At 44.8% G+C, this 16,882-nt stretch overlaps 1 protein-coding gene across 1 annotated transcript in view; it reads right to left on the bottom strand.

Annotated features, from left to right (window-relative positions):
• Positions 1 to 16,882, bottom strand: part of LOC119461246 (E3 ubiquitin-protein ligase listerin-like) — a 44,998-nt gene that overhangs the window by 6,698 nt on the left and 21,418 nt on the right. Inside the window, 11 exon segments of the mRNA XM_037722476.2 lie at positions 1,730 to 1,877; positions 2,500 to 2,686; positions 4,225 to 4,293; positions 4,400 to 4,619; positions 7,650 to 7,869; positions 9,854 to 9,992; positions 12,388 to 12,538; positions 13,047 to 13,183; positions 14,024 to 14,143; positions 14,313 to 14,419; positions 15,913 to 16,164. Coding sequence (XP_037578404.1) covers positions 1,730 to 1,877; positions 2,500 to 2,686; positions 4,225 to 4,293; positions 4,400 to 4,619; positions 7,650 to 7,869; positions 9,854 to 9,992; positions 12,388 to 12,538; positions 13,047 to 13,183; positions 14,024 to 14,143; positions 14,313 to 14,419; positions 15,913 to 16,164 — 1,750 coding nt within the window.

Here is a 16,882-nt window from a genome sequence, read left to right as displayed (position 1 = left end):
ATGATAAGAACCGTGTTAGCTCCCGCACAGCGAGCAATATGTTCCATTTGCTTTGAATATTCGTATCCAACCGAATATTCAATAATATTCGAACTTTTCGAATATTCTCACACCCCGAGTTAATAGCGACATAATAATTAATGTACCATACTTATATGATAATTCCCTTCAACAATAACACTGATGAGACAAAAAGAAGATTGCATTTTAGTTGGAGAAATTGCCACAGGATGTAACCAACAGCTTTGCTAATGCCGGCTGTGGCACCGGTAACCTGGAAATCTGTAAACGGGAAGAAGTTTGTACATACACTTCAAGTGTGCACACATGTACACTTTGTGTGCGGTCAGTGCAAGACCCCCAATGCAAACCGAAATGCAAACAGTGCTGAAATGTCTTCCGAACGGAGAGACAAGCCAATGACGTTGCATGTCACTGAAATCAATTGCCAAAACATGTGATGTAACAATGTTCACAAATAGGACCTAGGCTGATGACTACATCGATAGGTGCTAAACTTTCCAATTCATCACTCGCATGATCTTCAAAATTAAATTAAAATGCATTTTAAGCTACATTTGCTATTGATATTTCACAGATGATACCTATGAGCTCGCAGCAATGGAATTTACCAGTTAGTATTTTGAATTGCAATTTTTGTGTCATACCCCTTTAAGTAGTCCTGATTCATTCCATCCTTCAAGAAAGAAAATATGGGGGTGGGGAAATCACAGGTGAAAAAGATACTATAGCAGGGAGCAAGAACTTCCATATGACTGGTATACTTTTCATGCATATTTTGCTTACTGGCTTATTTTACTTCACCTTCCCAATACACCAAGACACAGTTTTAAACTGTAGGCATGGATACTTCTCATGCTGCTTTTTGTTGCCCTTCACATTCATCGCTGTCTTGATGCTACTACTTTTTCACACGTCAGTGTAGAGAAGTAGCTAGCCTTCCAATAGGTGCAAAAGACTCTCATTTATTGATACTGAACATATCTAATACCCTTAAGTTAGTGGCCAAATGGATAGCCGTCACAAACAGAGAGAAACTTTTTCAACCATGCCAAACTGCAAAAATCATAAAAACAAGTGTAGGACTGGGAATACTCAAGATAGCAGTGATCTCTTCTGCAGCAAGCAAACAAACTTCGGTACAGATCCTAATATTGTTAATAGAGAGTTTTAGCGTGTCTGAAATTTCAGTATAAGCAATGAAGTTTACGTAATACCAGCTTAAAAGATGGTGGTAGCAACATCTTGTGACACTTCGTCTCACCACAATGCCTTGCAGGACACGTTTTCGTGTTCCATGACTGTCCTTGTTGAAAAAGCATTTAAGGCAACATGTTCATTATTATGCCACTGCCAAAAATTTATACAAGCAGCAAAGTAAGATGCACTTGGTTAGTGCAATATTAGCTCTGTGTTTGTTTGGCTGAGCTCTGCACCAACAGGTAGCGCAACCAACCCGGCTGCTCATGTTTACATTTTTGTTGGTAACCCGGTAATCCTCAAGCGCCATTGCATATACCGAAATACCAGACATGCTACAGCTCTCTATTATGTATTTTGTGCAGTTGCATATGCAACAATATCCATAATTAGAATACATGAGGGGAACCAAATAGTGAGATGCGAGGATGCTTTTCCTGCATTAAAACAAAACAAAAAAAGCTAGTACTAGTCAGCAGGTGGCCAAGCCAAGAAAGGGCCACGTTACCTTGTGGGCTCAGCTTCACTGGCTCGGTGAACATGGTGTTGCCCTTGGAGCCCAAATTGACATTGGAAGGCATCAGGCAGAACAGGTGTTGCAGAAGTGAGGACAGTAGGCCTTGTTCTTGGAGGTAGGTGGCATACTCGGATCTAGCCTGCGGCCAAAAAAACGCCAAGGTGGTGTGGCAGCGTCACTTAATTAGGGGGTTTAATATCCTAACACTGCACAGTGGGTTATGAGGGACACCGTAGTAGAGGGCTCCGGCTTGTTTCCTCAAGCTTGTACCAGACTGCGTTTGATGGGCAGGTGTGCGCCAACCGCGGGGCTCGGTGTGCCGAGGCAGAGCGCCGTTAGCATCCCCCCCTTATCCTGACAACGTGAACCTAAATCTATGCGCACGAAGCATTTTCTTGCATTTCGCCTCCATCAAAATGTGGCCGTGGTGGCTGGGAATCAAACCTGCAACCTCGTTTATTTTCTACCACTGCCCTTAAGAAGTATATGAAAAGCGATTACAGATGAAAGCCTATATATGCTGAACTTCAGTCGTGAAATTTAGGTCTTGCATAGCAGTTGTTACTGTTACACTGGAATGCAAATGGCATATGGTGCAATGCATTTACACTTGCGACTTATCTACCCTCGGCAATCCAATGACAAGCAAGATGGCCGAGTTCTAGTTAACAAGTGCATCCTACCAAGTTCATGGCTGAACCAAAGGAGTAGTAAGTTGCCAGTGCCTTTGTTCCCAGATACAACATATGCGTCCAACTTACCTCAGCAGGCGACGCACCAAAGAAAGCAAGAAGTTCCAGCCAGGACAGAAGGTAGCCCAGGGTGTAAGTGTAGCTGTCTGTGTTGGCCTCCACCAGACAACAGTCGCCAATGTCGAAGTCTAACAGAAGCACGTCGACAACTTGCCCCATTTCGAGCAGCGACGAAATCAGCGGCTCCGGGGGGCTCCTGTGCAGAGCAGAAGCAAAAGGCTGTAGCTTAGTGCTTTCCAACAATGGAAGACATGAGAAATGCAGAACAGAAAGGTAGGTGACAGCAGGACAAGCAAGCATCGACTGCCATTACATCAAACTTCGTTGAATGAATGATTCATTTACTGGTTTATTGATTGATATCTACAACTAAACAATCTGAACCAAACTTTTTGTTCACTCTACAGGAAACTACAAACACACGCAGCCTGTGGTGTAGCAATGGTGCAGCGAGACTTGCAGCGAGCTCAGCCTTGGAAATCACAGTACTAACTACTACATGAAATTGCACTGATCCAAGACACATTAAAGGCAGTACAGTCGAACCCGTTTATAAAGAACTCAACAGTTCCGTGAAAAGCGTTTGTTATATCAGTAGTTCCGTTATATATGAACTCACCATTAAAAATGCTCAAAAATTAACCGCACTAAAGCTGGCGTCAGTAGTTACAATTCGGCAGCACTTTGGTCTGAAAACCAGATTTTCGGTGCTATTTTTGTTCCCGGTGCGTTCCACACCTTGCGGCAAACTTCTGTTAGAAGTGTCCATCTAAAGAATGAACTGCGGCGTCGTGTAGCTCTTTAAAAACAGTGCCCGGTTCCAATCACCTGTCATTTCAGAACTGCAAGCGCAGCCGCCATTTTTTACTCGAGAGCTTGTGATATATTTTACTACCAGCGGGACATGACTGTATCCTGCACACGCGAGCGAAGCGTTCTAGTTGGCCGGAAGCGTAAACTTCAGAAACTACTGCGGCATGCCGCCATTCTGCGAAGGTCTCGGACATGATGGTCTCGGCATTACGACTGCGTGTCAGCCACACAAAAGCTGTAAAATTACGTTATCTAAATTGCCTCGCGTGGAAAAAAAGAATGCTATGTTCGAAAGATAAAGCGTCACCGTGCACCGTTATGAGTTTTTGCAGATAACATGACATGAGTTTTTGCAGATGCACTCAGCGTGTGGACACTAGAGAGAGAGCTGCAGAAAATTTATAAGAAGAAAATTTCATTGGCGCAGTTAGATAAATATTTTTACACATTTCAGCAGTATACTACAAGCTTGTGCTGCACTGTCCATTCATAGCACATGACTTGGGACTCGAACTGATTTTTGCAAAGTCTGTCACCTGAAGGAATCGATCCTTCCTTGGGATTGCACACCTCCTCTTGTTCAGAAAATCATCATCTTTTGGTGCAAGAAACAATAAGAACTTTTCCTTGCACGACTTGTACCCCATATTACACCGCGGGACAAATAATTTTTTCCCCCAGTTATGCTATAAATATAGGCTTGACACATTTTAGGGAAAGCACATGCAAAACGACCGTGTACTCTCATTTTCCCATTAGCTCAATGTAAAAGAAGGGCCCTGTAGAACTACTCGCACCATCTATTGGTGAGCACCAGAAACTATAGCGAGTTGTGGACAAGTTTTCTCAACGGCGTCGCCGTGCTATTCATACACCTCTCATATTGCTCCGCCATGCTCGAACTCATACGAACATACATACCTGGAAGTTTCATCACTCTCTTGCTTTTCAATGCCTTGCGCTTCTTCTCTGGCAACTGTTGGAACGATCCTATAACACAACACCAAAATGCTTCAATCTCATCGACAGTGTCAGAAACTCTGGCAAGCCACAAGCTCTCATTACAACTACCGCATAAACAACATGGCATCCTTACTTTTGAAGCAGCGTGTGGGCACCTAGCTGCAGTGCAAGTGACTTGGATGTGGCTAGCGGTGTCAGCTTTGACAACAAAGTGTTCAGGGATGCTGCATTCTGCTCCTGGTTTTGAAAGCCTTCCATGAACTTTATCACAGATTTCTCGCTCGCAAACTCTAGTGCCGAAGCGAGTTTCTTCAGAAGCACGGATGTTGTCTCAATCGGACATGTTGAGAGCTCTGCACAAGAAAAAATAGGCATGCAGGTGCAGATACAGTACCCACATAACGGATACAGTGACAATCTGTAGGTGTTGCTTATTCAGGGCAAGCTATATGACTGCAGGACAATATGCCAAAATACTATGCAACAAAATGAGATTCTACATCACAACTAAAGTAGGATAAGCAAGAAACATTCCTCGAATTGTCTTTGCAACACAAGTTAAAAGAACAGCACCACATGTCAACTTTATGGTTTGTCTCTACTCAATGGTAAATTGCATGATTATGCTCACTGCTTCCGTTGTTTTCAATTCATATTTTTGTAACTCTATTCTGGTGCTAGCAAAGTATAAGAAAACTCTTCAAATTTCTCTTCATTTCTTTTTTTTTCTGAAATTCACTTCGATTTTATGAAGTTGGTGTGTCTCAACAATAAAATTAAATTCTGGGGTATTACGTGCTAAAACCACGATTTGTTTATGAGGCACGTCATAGCGGGGGACTCCAGAAACTTTTGACCACCTGGGTATCTGTAACGTGCTTCCAATGCCTGGCACACAGGAGTTTTTTAATTTCACCCCCCATGAAATGTGCCCGCTGAGGCCGGGATTTGATCCCACGGCCTCGTGCTAAGCAGTGTAACGCCAAAGCTGCTAAGCCACCACAGCGGGTCACCTCAACTTCGTGCCCCAGCTTTAAAGTCCTGCTCATTACTATCATACGCTTCCATTTACCAAAATACAGTAAAATCTTGGTGATACGAATCTCGCTGGGTCGCGTTAAATATTCGTATCACCCGAAATTCGTATCACCAAACATCACACAAGATCAAGAAAATATGAATTTATTTTTAACAGAAAAAATTTCTAATAGTGGAACCCCATTGATACCTTCCTCGCTGCTACGTTTTCCTGGCTGCCACGTTGCGTTTTCGCGGTCCTGACCTAAATCCAATTGACTTCCACGTATTAAGTTCCCCGTGATACATGGCCAATCTGTAATGTTCCTGCATCTTACGTTGCGTTTGAATGTGGCGGCCACGTAAATTTAGCGGTGTAGCCAGCTTGTACGTTGCAACAAGCGACCGATGCGTTGCAGATACGACGCAGCCGCACGAGTGCCATATCTTGAAAGCGATCTGCGACGTGCGCAAAGTCCGCGCCCACGCGGACCTCATCGTCAAAACGATCGGCAATGTTGACAAAGTGCGCCTAGTGCCGGTCGGTAGCTTTGTGTGCGCTGCGCTTTCGACGTTTAGTTCGCGCTGAAGCGAGAGACAGCTCAAAGGTCAATTCGCTTGCGGCTGCTGTTGTTGGGCTTCCTCACGCCAGCGTTTCGATAGCGAGTGTCCGCGGTCATCGAGCGAGATGTGTTAATAATGTTTACCTGTGCGCGTGTGACATCGTGCTTGTTAATTTAGTTAGTAAGCGAATGTCTACAAGTTTATGCGGCCGGTACAACTACTATCCTTACTTCGTACAGCTGTCTACTAATTTGCTATCGCAATCGTTGCTTCACCTTTCGGGTGAAACTGCGACTTCGTTTTTTTTTTTCCGTGGTCCCTTGAAAAATGGATCAACGGAGTTCTACTAACCGTGTACGTTTTCTTCTTGCCCAAATCGTCAACGATCGCCTTCTGAAAGGCGTATAAGTGCGCACACGTGATCTTAGGAATATTTGTGCACGCCACTGAACGCCTGAGCACGTCGAGTGCAGGAAGCGTTTTGGCCGTCGGGGCTGTGCCACAGTCGTCGTTGCTGCAGTGGTACTCGTCTACTTTCTAGCTAAGCATCAGCAAGGCTGTGATGTGGTCCAGTCCGCTCGACGTGGGGACCAATGAGAGATTGCGCAGCCGCGTGACGTAGCCGCGTGCCTGTGCCGGTCGCTCCGCTGGCTCGGCCGCCGTCGCTGTTGCTCACGCATTCGTATGATCCGCAGCGGCGCGGCAACGTGTTCGGAACAGCCGATTTTTTTTGTATTGTGAGCAATGTATTTTGGCCAGGGAATGTTATGAATTCGTATCACACCGAAATTCGTACCAGCCGGGATCATATGACCGGGGTTTTACTGCACATTGTACGGCATGAACAACCAATGCCTGCATTTATGTGATAGCTCAGTGGTCAGTGCATTTGGCAGACGGCAATCCCTTGATTCTACAGCATGGGCCTCAATCCTTTTTTACAGGACAACGAAATTCATCTCTCTCTCTAAAGCTGTCATGTTATGAACAGATCTTGATATGGATTCTCAGTGATTTCCGTGGGATCTGCAATGACTCACTAGGTTTTAAGTGGCTTTTGCTTGATTTGACTGCAACACTAACACTAGCAGAAACAATGAAGCTGCTTTTCAAGCCACCTTGCACATAGTGCCAACTACCCGACCATAAGAATAACTCTCCGTATAGAAAAATGTTCTTTCCTTCGTTTTCCATGAAACGTTAAACTTAAACAGCGGGGTTTCCTCTTTAGGTGTTTCTCATGCAGCAGGTCTGGGAGTGCCTGGTGTAGCAGACAATGCACAAGTGGAATTAATTTCTACCACCTCCTTGCTCCACCCATACAATGCATTGACACTGCTTCTAACCGACACCACAAATGATGTGCCAAAGAAAATGAACCGTGAGGTTGCTTGTTCACTTTGACAGTGGCCTGCCCCGTGATTTGAACAGTTAATTGATCAAAGACTTGAATAGGTTAATCATTGATTGATCTGCAGGGACTAAAGTTCCAAAACGACATTGAGGCTAGCTATGAGAGATGATGCCTGTGGAGGGCTCTGGATTGACCTTGACAACCTGGGATTCTTTAATCTACACTTAAATCTAAGTGCACAAGCAATTTTGTACCCCACTGTCATCAAGGTGTGGCCACCAACGCCAGGAACTGAACTCGCAACCTTGTGCTCAACTGTGGAAAGCCATAGATACTAAGAAAGAGCTTATGAGAAACTAGCGACAATTTTGGGTATAGAATTTAGCATGAAACCTTGCCCTACTAGTCACATTACTGAGGCAGCACAAAGAAGCAAAAGTATGCTTACGAGCTATGTCAATGAATCCGGGGATGAGCACAGAGAAAACAGCATGAGTGTAGAATTCCTCCCACTCAACGTCGAAGCCCTCGGGAAGCTTGCACTGCTCACGAACTGGCTGCGCCTTGTCGGTCACATAAGCGACTTGCAGCAAGGTGCTCAGCAGCTCACAGGTAAAGATGATTTCCCTCGTCGAGAAACGCTCTATCGCTCTCCTCCAGTTGAACTTCTGTCAAGAAAATAAAGCAAACAGATTGCTCTAGCTGAATTTCACTATGACAGCAGTTCTGATCTATGATCTGTGCCATCCTGTTCACAAGTTCACATCAGCTGCGCCTCCACACTGAAGCCTGGTGACAACCAAACCATAGCAATGCACCCTATTCGTTGTCTGAAAATTTTTGCGTGCGAACCAACACCTTTATGAACTGTTAAGAATCATTTCTCTTTTTTTTTTTTCGTTCCTGAGCAGAACCGGAATGAACTTTTTTTCATTGGAACAAAACTAAAACGAGAACGAAATACATTTAATTCCGACACCCTGCGACACCAATCACTAGCAGACGATGCCACGAGCAATCCACACTCAGCGTGGTGACGACTACTCGACTCGATTTCGCAGGGAATGGTGTCCTGGAACATTCCGTACATACTGTTCGAAAAACCTGCAGCCTCGCTTTTCAAAAACTCGCGCAGAGGACGGCCGACAACTTCCAAGTTAGCGAGCCCGCGCGCGGCGCAGCAGCGGAGTCCCCCCATTGACGTCACACGCGAGGGGGCACCACTCAAAGATCTCGTGGCGAATATATTGTTTCCACAGATTTTGCAGAGAGTGAAAGGTAGACAGTAGGCTCCGAATGCATGCACTGTTTCTGCAAGACAGCAAACATTTAAGAGCCGTTGGAGAGAAGGTGCTAACTAACAAGATTAGCAAGAGCTTGAAAGAATTCGCAGAAGATGCGGGGGCCAATTTGACCAAGCTTGCCAAAATAAAAGAAAATGCAAACAATTGGGTAAATAAACAAGGTTTCCACAACTGTGCACAATGCTAGGGAGACATTATGCCAACCTGGCATTGTAGCATATGAGATCAATGTTAACCGGTAAAACCTAGTTCAGCTGATAGCAGCAGGAGAGATGGCGAAATGGATGCAGATATGTTGCGAGACTGGAGCCTAAATTGTATGTTAGAGCCAGTGCTTTCACAAGTGTGTGTGTGTTCACGTGCGAGCATGTGTGTATGTGGGTGAGGGGCGTTGGCATTTACAGTGGAATCTCGTTGATACGACTTTCACGGGAACCGGAAAATAAAATGTATCATCCGAAAGTTGTATTATCCAAAAGTAATCGTATATAAGGAAACAAATCCCATATGAGACAAAAACGTATTATCCCGAAAAACGTATTACGCAGAATCGTATCAACGAGATTCCACTGTACTCATTTGCCAAACATGTGGAACATTTGCTCCTGCAAAACACCCTTAACAGCTGTCGCAGCAATTGAGTGTGCTGCCCTTCCAACCCCACTGTTACCCTCTCCTAAATCTAATTGCACTGCATAGCGAAAAATCTGCTGACTCTGCTTTTTGAAGACCACTCAATTTGCAAATATCACTAACACGTTGTGCAAATGTTGCAACAACATTCTGGACACATAAATTTCAGATTGTGTTCCATCGTTAGCAATAACAATTCTGCTGTCTTAAGTGAAAAAGAAAGAAAGAAATGAAATACGAAAGCTGAAGAACTGGCACTGGTACACCTTCAACTGACTAGGGAGTGAGAGCTCCTCATTTAAAAGCAGAGAGCTTTGACAGCATACACCTACATGCTATTCTGCACGAAAAATGAAAACAAATATAACATGACTTGTAATTTTATTACACCAGTAACTTCTTCAACAATAAAAATAAAAATTGAGTCCAACTTAACTCTACTTCGCACTTAGGTTGACTTGTTAAATGACGTACAGTTAAGCCCAAGTGACAGCTGGAGTTTCAAAGGCACCTAATTGATTCAAGAAATGCAAACAAGAAGTCCTGGGCTTGACAGTGTTTCCACAGACAGTGGCAAGGGGTTAAATGTCAAGGCCTTACTGTCACAGGGCTTCGATAGAGTGTTGTGATATTTATCTTGTATAGAGCACTTTTATTCAATGTACACTCTGCAGTCTAGTAGAATACTAGTACTATATGAAACTGCACAACTTGCCTGATTCCATGTGGCAATGCTCAGCAACACAAAGTCCCAATTGCATGGCGTTAACGCTTGGGGGCACTGCTTTAGGATCACCAGGTAGAAATGGCAGGCCATACGACTCCACTCAAACTCATCTTCCGAAAGCCCGGCACTGACAGAAGAGCACAAGACAGGACACATTGATAATAATGAAATACTTGATGCTTACCTACTTCAGATTCATACACGGGCAGAAAATCAGGCAAAAGTAATACACACACGGTGACAGTGTTCTCGAGAAAACTACATAGAGTTAAGCTAGGAATGAAGGTACTGCGGCTGGCAGACCCCTGTCGAAACAATGGGAGATAGCCTCTACTGTGGGGAGCGTAGACCACCTTCTCGCACCACTGAGCCGTAGCATTTTATTTGCCTCTATCTCCACTATTACTGCACGCTATATAAAAATTCTTGCAGAAAATGCTCCCTGGATGGCACTTTACGACTTTAAAGTGTATACAGTAAAGTCTCGGTGATAAGAATCTCACGGGGTCGCATGAAATATTCGTATCATCAAGACATACACAAAATCAAGAAAGAATGAATTTATTTTTCGCAGAAAAATTTCCTAACAGTGGGAATTAGGAACCCCATTGATAAATTCCTCGCTGCTGCCTTTTCCCGGCTGCTATGTCGCGTTCTTGCAGACCCAACCTAAATCCCATTGACTTTCATGTATTATGTTTCCCTTGATAAGTCGCCAATCTGTAATGTTCCGGCACCTTACATTGCGTTTGAATGTGGCAGTCACGTAAATTTAGTGGTGCAGCCAGTTTGTACTTTTTAACAAGCGACTAGCACATTGCAGATACAGCGGGGCCGCCCGAGCGCCCTATTTTGAAAGTGATCTGCAATGTGCGCAAAGTGCGCGCTCACACAGGCCTCATCTTCAAAACGATCTGCAACGTTCACAAAGTGCGCCTAGTGCTGATAGCTTCGTATGCACTGTGCTTTTGACATTTAGTTCACGTTGAAGCGAGAGACAGCACGAAGGTCAATTCGCTCGCTTCTGCTGCCGTACTTCCGCACTCCAGCGTTTTGACAGCGAGTTTCCGCGGTCATCGAGCGAGATGCGTTCATGTTTACCTGTGCACAATTGACACCGTATTGTTAATTTAGTTAGTAAGCGAATGTCTACAAGTTTATGCGGCCGGTACAACTACTATCCTTACTTCGTACAGCTGTCTACTAATTTGCTATTGCAATTGATGCTTCACCTTTCGGGCGACACTGTGACTCGCGGTCCCTTGATAAATGTATCAACGGGGTACTATCCGTGTGCGTTTTCTTCTTGCTCAAATCGTCGACAATCGAATTCTTGAAGGTGTAAAAGTGCACGCACGTGATCTCACGAATGTTTTCGCACGCCACTGAATGCCTCAGCACGTCGAGTGCAGGGAGCGTTTTGGCCGTCGTGGCTGCTGCCACGGTCGTCGTTGCTGCAGCAGTCCTTGTCTTCTTTCTAGCTGGTCAAAGCATCAGCTAGGCTGTGATGTGGTTTGGTCCGCTCGACGGGGGGACCAATGAGAGATTGCGCAGCCGCGTGACATCCGGTTGCTTGGCGACTATGGACCCCGCCCAGATTCCGCAGTGCCGGCTTGTCTGTGCCAGTTGCTCCGCTGGCTTGGCCGCCGCCGCCGCTGTTGCTCTTGCTCACGTGTTCATATGATCTGCAGCGGCGCGGTAACGCGTTTGGAATAGCCGATGTTTTTCATATTGTGAGCAATGTATTTCGGCAGGGGAATGTTATGAATTCGTATCACACCGAAATTCGTACCAGCCGTGATCGTATCACCGGGGTTTTACTGTACCCTAAATTTTTGACTGGACATGGTGAAGGATCCTACAAGTGAAGAATAGTGCGTGCAAGTGAATGACTGATTTATAAGGTTTTGAGTCACAAAGAAACACTGGGGGCTACAAGAGACGCCGCTGTGAGTGTGTGTGTGGGGGGAGGGGGGTGGGAGGGAGCTTCAGATTAATTATGACCACCTGGGGTTCTTTAAGTACCTAAATCTATGTGCATAAGCGTTTTTGCAGTCCTGCCCAGTCAAAATGTTGCTGTTGCGGCTGGTAGCAACCTCATGGTTAGCAGCATAACACCATGGTCACTGAGCCACCATGACGGTGCAAGTAACTATGCTACATTTAACAGGCAATATGTCTCAGAATGTCACCACCATGACAGTCATTGCTTGTCTGTGGCTTGTTTTTGTCAGTGTGCGGCAGCAAATAAGTTAACAAAAAAATACGGCAGGCTGAGCTATTTCGTAATTGATATGTGCCCACTGCCCAAGTGCGGCTAATTTCCATTGTGCCCTGGTCTCCCATGTCACTTTGTTATCACAAACTAATCGAGCTGCAATAGAAGACAACAGCTGTCTGTCTCAATTAGCGAGGAAGTGCCCATAGATAACAGGTTTGGCTGAAATTTGGCCGTATAACCACGATGCTGAATTCAGTGATTTGAGTGAGGAACTGATGTGCAACGTCATCTGCATACTCACTCTTCGTCTCTCAAGTACAGCTTTGGGTGAGTACCCCTCGTTCCTTGCAACCAGTACAGCACAGACACCACTGCCTCATGAACTGATTCGGTGGTTCCTGTGTCTAGGCCTTCCAGTGCCTTACATGCAAGACCCAGAAGGTCAACAGCAACTGAGGAATAAAAAAATAAAAAGAAAGGCACAGCTAATGTCAACCATGAGGAGGGGCTGGGAAAACAGTACATGCGAAGTCTAACTACTTACATGGTACCTGCTCACTTCGAGATCTAAAGTAAACACAAGAGCAACAACACTATACTACCACTACTGCTGCTAATATTAATAATAATTATAATTTAAAAAATTTTATTCTAGGATTTTACAATCTAATTATGAGTTATGCCATAGTGCGGGGCTCCAAAATAATTTTGACCACCAGGTTTCCTTAACATGCACCCAATGCATGGTACATGGGGGTTATTGCATTCTGCCCCCACCGGTATCAAACCCGCGACCTCATGGTCATCAGCACAATAGCCAACTCCAAGGAAATGTGACTAATTAGTTGGTAAAGGACAGGGCAAGCTGAAGCAAGCTTACTGCAAACAGTGTACGACATCAAAATTTGAGATGGCTGTTAGAGGATGTAACCTATAGAGAACAAAAACAATGCAACTTACCAGCCCAGCCCAGCTCTGGTTCCCAAGACCTGATGCATCCAACAGAAGTAAGAAACACCTCTTCAATGTTGTTTTGGGACATAAAAGGCAGCAGCGATTGTACAACCAAGAGTTCTGCTTTCTTTTCATGGCTGTAGCTGCAAAGAGACACAAGTTGTTTGCTCCCAATGTTGGCAGAAATGATCCAAAATAAGCATATAGTGCTGAGCCTCATAACAAAAATACTGACATTAGTGGTGTGATGCAATGAAGATGACAAAGCTTACATTCTCCCTTTAATGATCATGAAAACACTCCCTTTATGGCACTTTATGACTTAACAGTCTACACCCTAAATTTTCAGTTGGAGCTAATGAGGGATCATCCTACAAGTGAAACAAGAATAGTGCGTGCAATACAAATGTACGCAACACTTCTTATGTTGTGTCATTAAAGTGTGTGGTAAGAAATCAGCCAGATATGTCTCAATATGTTTCTTCAGGTCCTGCATGAGAATTAAGAGTGCGGGGATGCGCAACTCTCACGCGTCGCCTGATGTTGTTTTCCCCCGCATGTCTCCTGTAGTCCGGCTTCTCCGCGTGATTAAGCCCGGGGGCGGTCGTGGTGGTTGCGGCGCATTGCGGGAGATGGCGCGAGTGTCGCAATGCTAACGCCGCCAAACGGCGGAGTGACTTGGGAGAGAAAGGTCGAGGGCGCTTCCGCTTTGGGTTGGGATCGGTGAGCGACGCGGACGTCCCGCGCGTGCGCCGATCCACGCTTCGCGAGACGTCTCGTTCGAACACGCCACCGTTCGCGTGACCGTACACGTGAACGACTAGGCGATGGTGTCACAGCATGGGGCGAACATATTCGCTCGCTATCGGGTCGCGGTGAGTCGGACTTCCTTGATTTGTCGCGTGCCCGTGTGAATGTTCTATTGGTTGTAATTCGGCTAGGGTGCATTAGTGTATGAAAGGACAAAGTACAAGCAAACTCACAAATTGTCTTTGGCGACAATGTAGTGCGAGTCGCAGATTCTCCTTGCAATTCCATCTTCTCTCAGCTTCCTCAGGAAATAGACAAGTGCCTCTAACCACAATTTTTCACCCAAGGCGGCTCTGTGAACAAAAAACAAGGTCAGTGAAAAATTAAAATGCCAGCGCAACAGAGGGGAGCTTGAACTGAAGTCCGAGTGACTGTGGCAGCTGCGTATTCATAAGATTTCGACTCTTTGCTTTAAGGAACATGTAAGCAGTACAATTGCTTGGTATATACAGAATTACATACTTGTTGACAATGGAGTCAAAGACATCATTTGAAAATGTCTCCATAGCTGCATTCAAGGCCGAATGGTTCTCAGTGTCCTCTTTATCTTCGACAGAAGCTGTACGAGCCTGAAAACGAGATCATGTAGCTAAGTGACAAGAAACCGTGGCCCAGCTAATGTAACAGTTCCATTGCAATGCTATTCTTTTTCACACTTCATCAATGGTTTAAGTTGCACTGGGATTGCAAGTTATCACTTGGATTGACTGGTCATGATCGGTGGATGATAAAAAAGGAATTAAAATCGAGCAAATGGAAGTACTACATTATACCAGCCCATATTTTTTTAATATCAGACACCCTTGTTCTGTCCCAAACAACAGCAGTTCTCTTGACATGGAAGAGTGTATTCAAATAAAATACACCGGAGAAACTTTACACTTGCTTTCTTGGGCACGTGGTGGCCATGTTGACTGAGAGTACATTGTGCAGAATGTGAACCAGCAATGTGCAACAGGTGTAACAGATGCTATAAAAATCTTACACTATATATGTTAGTGATACGGTTAGACAGGCTAACAAGACATCATGTGCAAGTTGTACAGATGAAGAAGGCTTCCTGTGCGTTGATTATTCTCACTATAGATGAGCTGTGTGCTTGTACACAAGGGGCAGAAAGAGCTTTGGTAAAGAGAACAGACAACCACATTGACCCTTTTCTTTGTCGCTGTTCGCTACCTTATACAATAATCTCTGCCAAACTGCTTTTGTAAACACAGCTGCACCATTTATTTTGCTTCCTGAAAATACTTACGCCAGTTAAGCATGTAATCTTTTTTTTTTTTTGCCTGCACTGAATGTGATGGCAGTACCACCACATTTTTGTGATGCCATGCTCTGCAATTTGAGCATAAGCAATTGCAACCATGTTTCAAGAAGTCACCTTCTTTCAAAAGCTGGCCCAATGTCCCTGCAACACGGTTTGCTCCACTGGTAAGCCTCGTGTTTCAAACACAACCAATTCAAGGCTAGTGGATACGAAATAACTGTTGAATTGATAGAATAGCATTAGTAAACACAAAACAGCTATGAATAAAAAATTCAGTGGAGATTTAGCGGTAAATGCATAGAAATCCATTAGCATTACGTCGCACCTCTTAAGCATCACAGATCATTTTAGCTCATTCGACATACATCCTGGTTCTTCGAGGAGCAAAGTGCAACTGATGGTGGTCTGAAGAAGACTGAAGCGTCATCGCCCTTTGCCTCTTTTGAGGGCCCATTCGCAGCTGTGCTGTGCTCTCTCCCTCCTTCTCAGCCCTGATTGGCTTTCAGACCCCCCACGCTCTTCTAATATAAGCTCTCCCTTGATAAGTGCTTGTAAGCTTTCCCATCTGCTCTACCTATACCACGTGACCAGCTTCACACACATACACTGTTTTACACTTCGACACTCCTAATGCTAATGCATTAAATATGACACCTTCATTCATTACTTCGCCTCAAGATTCATCAATACCAGTGCACAGTTTCAACTCCCAAAGAAATAACAACATGACTTTTACAGCATTTGTGTAAAAATGAAGGCGCAGTCAATTAAAAAAGAAAACAGTGCACTTACTCGGTGAGGGAAACAGCGAGCCAAGATCAGGAATGGGGCACATCTAAGGAGCAAACTGCTGCTTTTCAATGGTTTCGAATCAGACTCGTTCTCGGAGACCAGCATGTGATCAAAGACTGCCTCTGTAAAGCCAGCAACGTCTGCCAGGTGCGCTTGGTCTAGGCGCTCACTGCTGAACTGCTTGGAGAGGTAGTCCTGCGTCGTGTACAGCGGGTGGTCCTCGGGATGTTCTAGATGCGCTGCCAAAAGCTCCTGCATTGCAGTAACACAAATACGAGTCCACTTAGCAGCAGTATCTCAAACAAAATTGAATTATTGGGTTACCTGCAAGCACACTTCTTATGGTCTCTGCATTTGTGCATTTCTGATGACAAGAGAACGTCCTGTGTTCCGAACCATGAGTCCATGCTACTAAGCTTGCGAGCTTTGTATGTGTGTGCTTTCTTTTTACAGCAAAGCTGTTAAGGGGAGTTCTCCAACGGTTTTTGTGCGTCTCCGGCAACAGCAGTGGTCGGCGATGGCAACGTGTCGTGGCACTGTTCGTATCGAATGTCAGCCGGAGAGCAGCCAGCAAAGCAGCCTGCGTTGTAACCCTAACCTGGTCATATGACCAGGCCACCAGAATGTGCAGCTGAACACCTGTGTCAATAGAGCTGGCGCAGGGTACGGAAATACGTGTTGGATAAGCAGAGACCACAGAAGTTCTAAGCTTGGATATACTGAAGTGCTTGAAAAGACTTGGGTAGAACAAAGAAATGACACTGAATATAGTGAAGCGTATGCAAAGTCTTGGGTAGATTTCAGGCGGTGGCAAACCACACCCATGCATATATATTTGCATAGTTTTGTTTTCCTCTCTCTATTTTCTTCTTTTTCTTCTCTATCTTCCTTGTTTTTTTTTCGGACCTGAGTGTGACAGAGTGGCTGTCACCGCTGTAGGGAGTAGTATAGTAAGCCACCTTGCCCATTT

Source organism: Dermacentor silvarum, chromosome 8, assembly GCF_013339745.2.
Source record: "Dermacentor silvarum isolate Dsil-2018 chromosome 8, BIME_Dsil_1.4, whole genome shotgun sequence".
Classification (NCBI taxonomy): domain Eukaryota; kingdom Metazoa; phylum Arthropoda; class Arachnida; order Ixodida; family Ixodidae; genus Dermacentor; species Dermacentor silvarum.
Note: the sequence above shows the minus strand (reverse complement) of the source record. Positions and strands in the feature narration are given on the sequence as shown.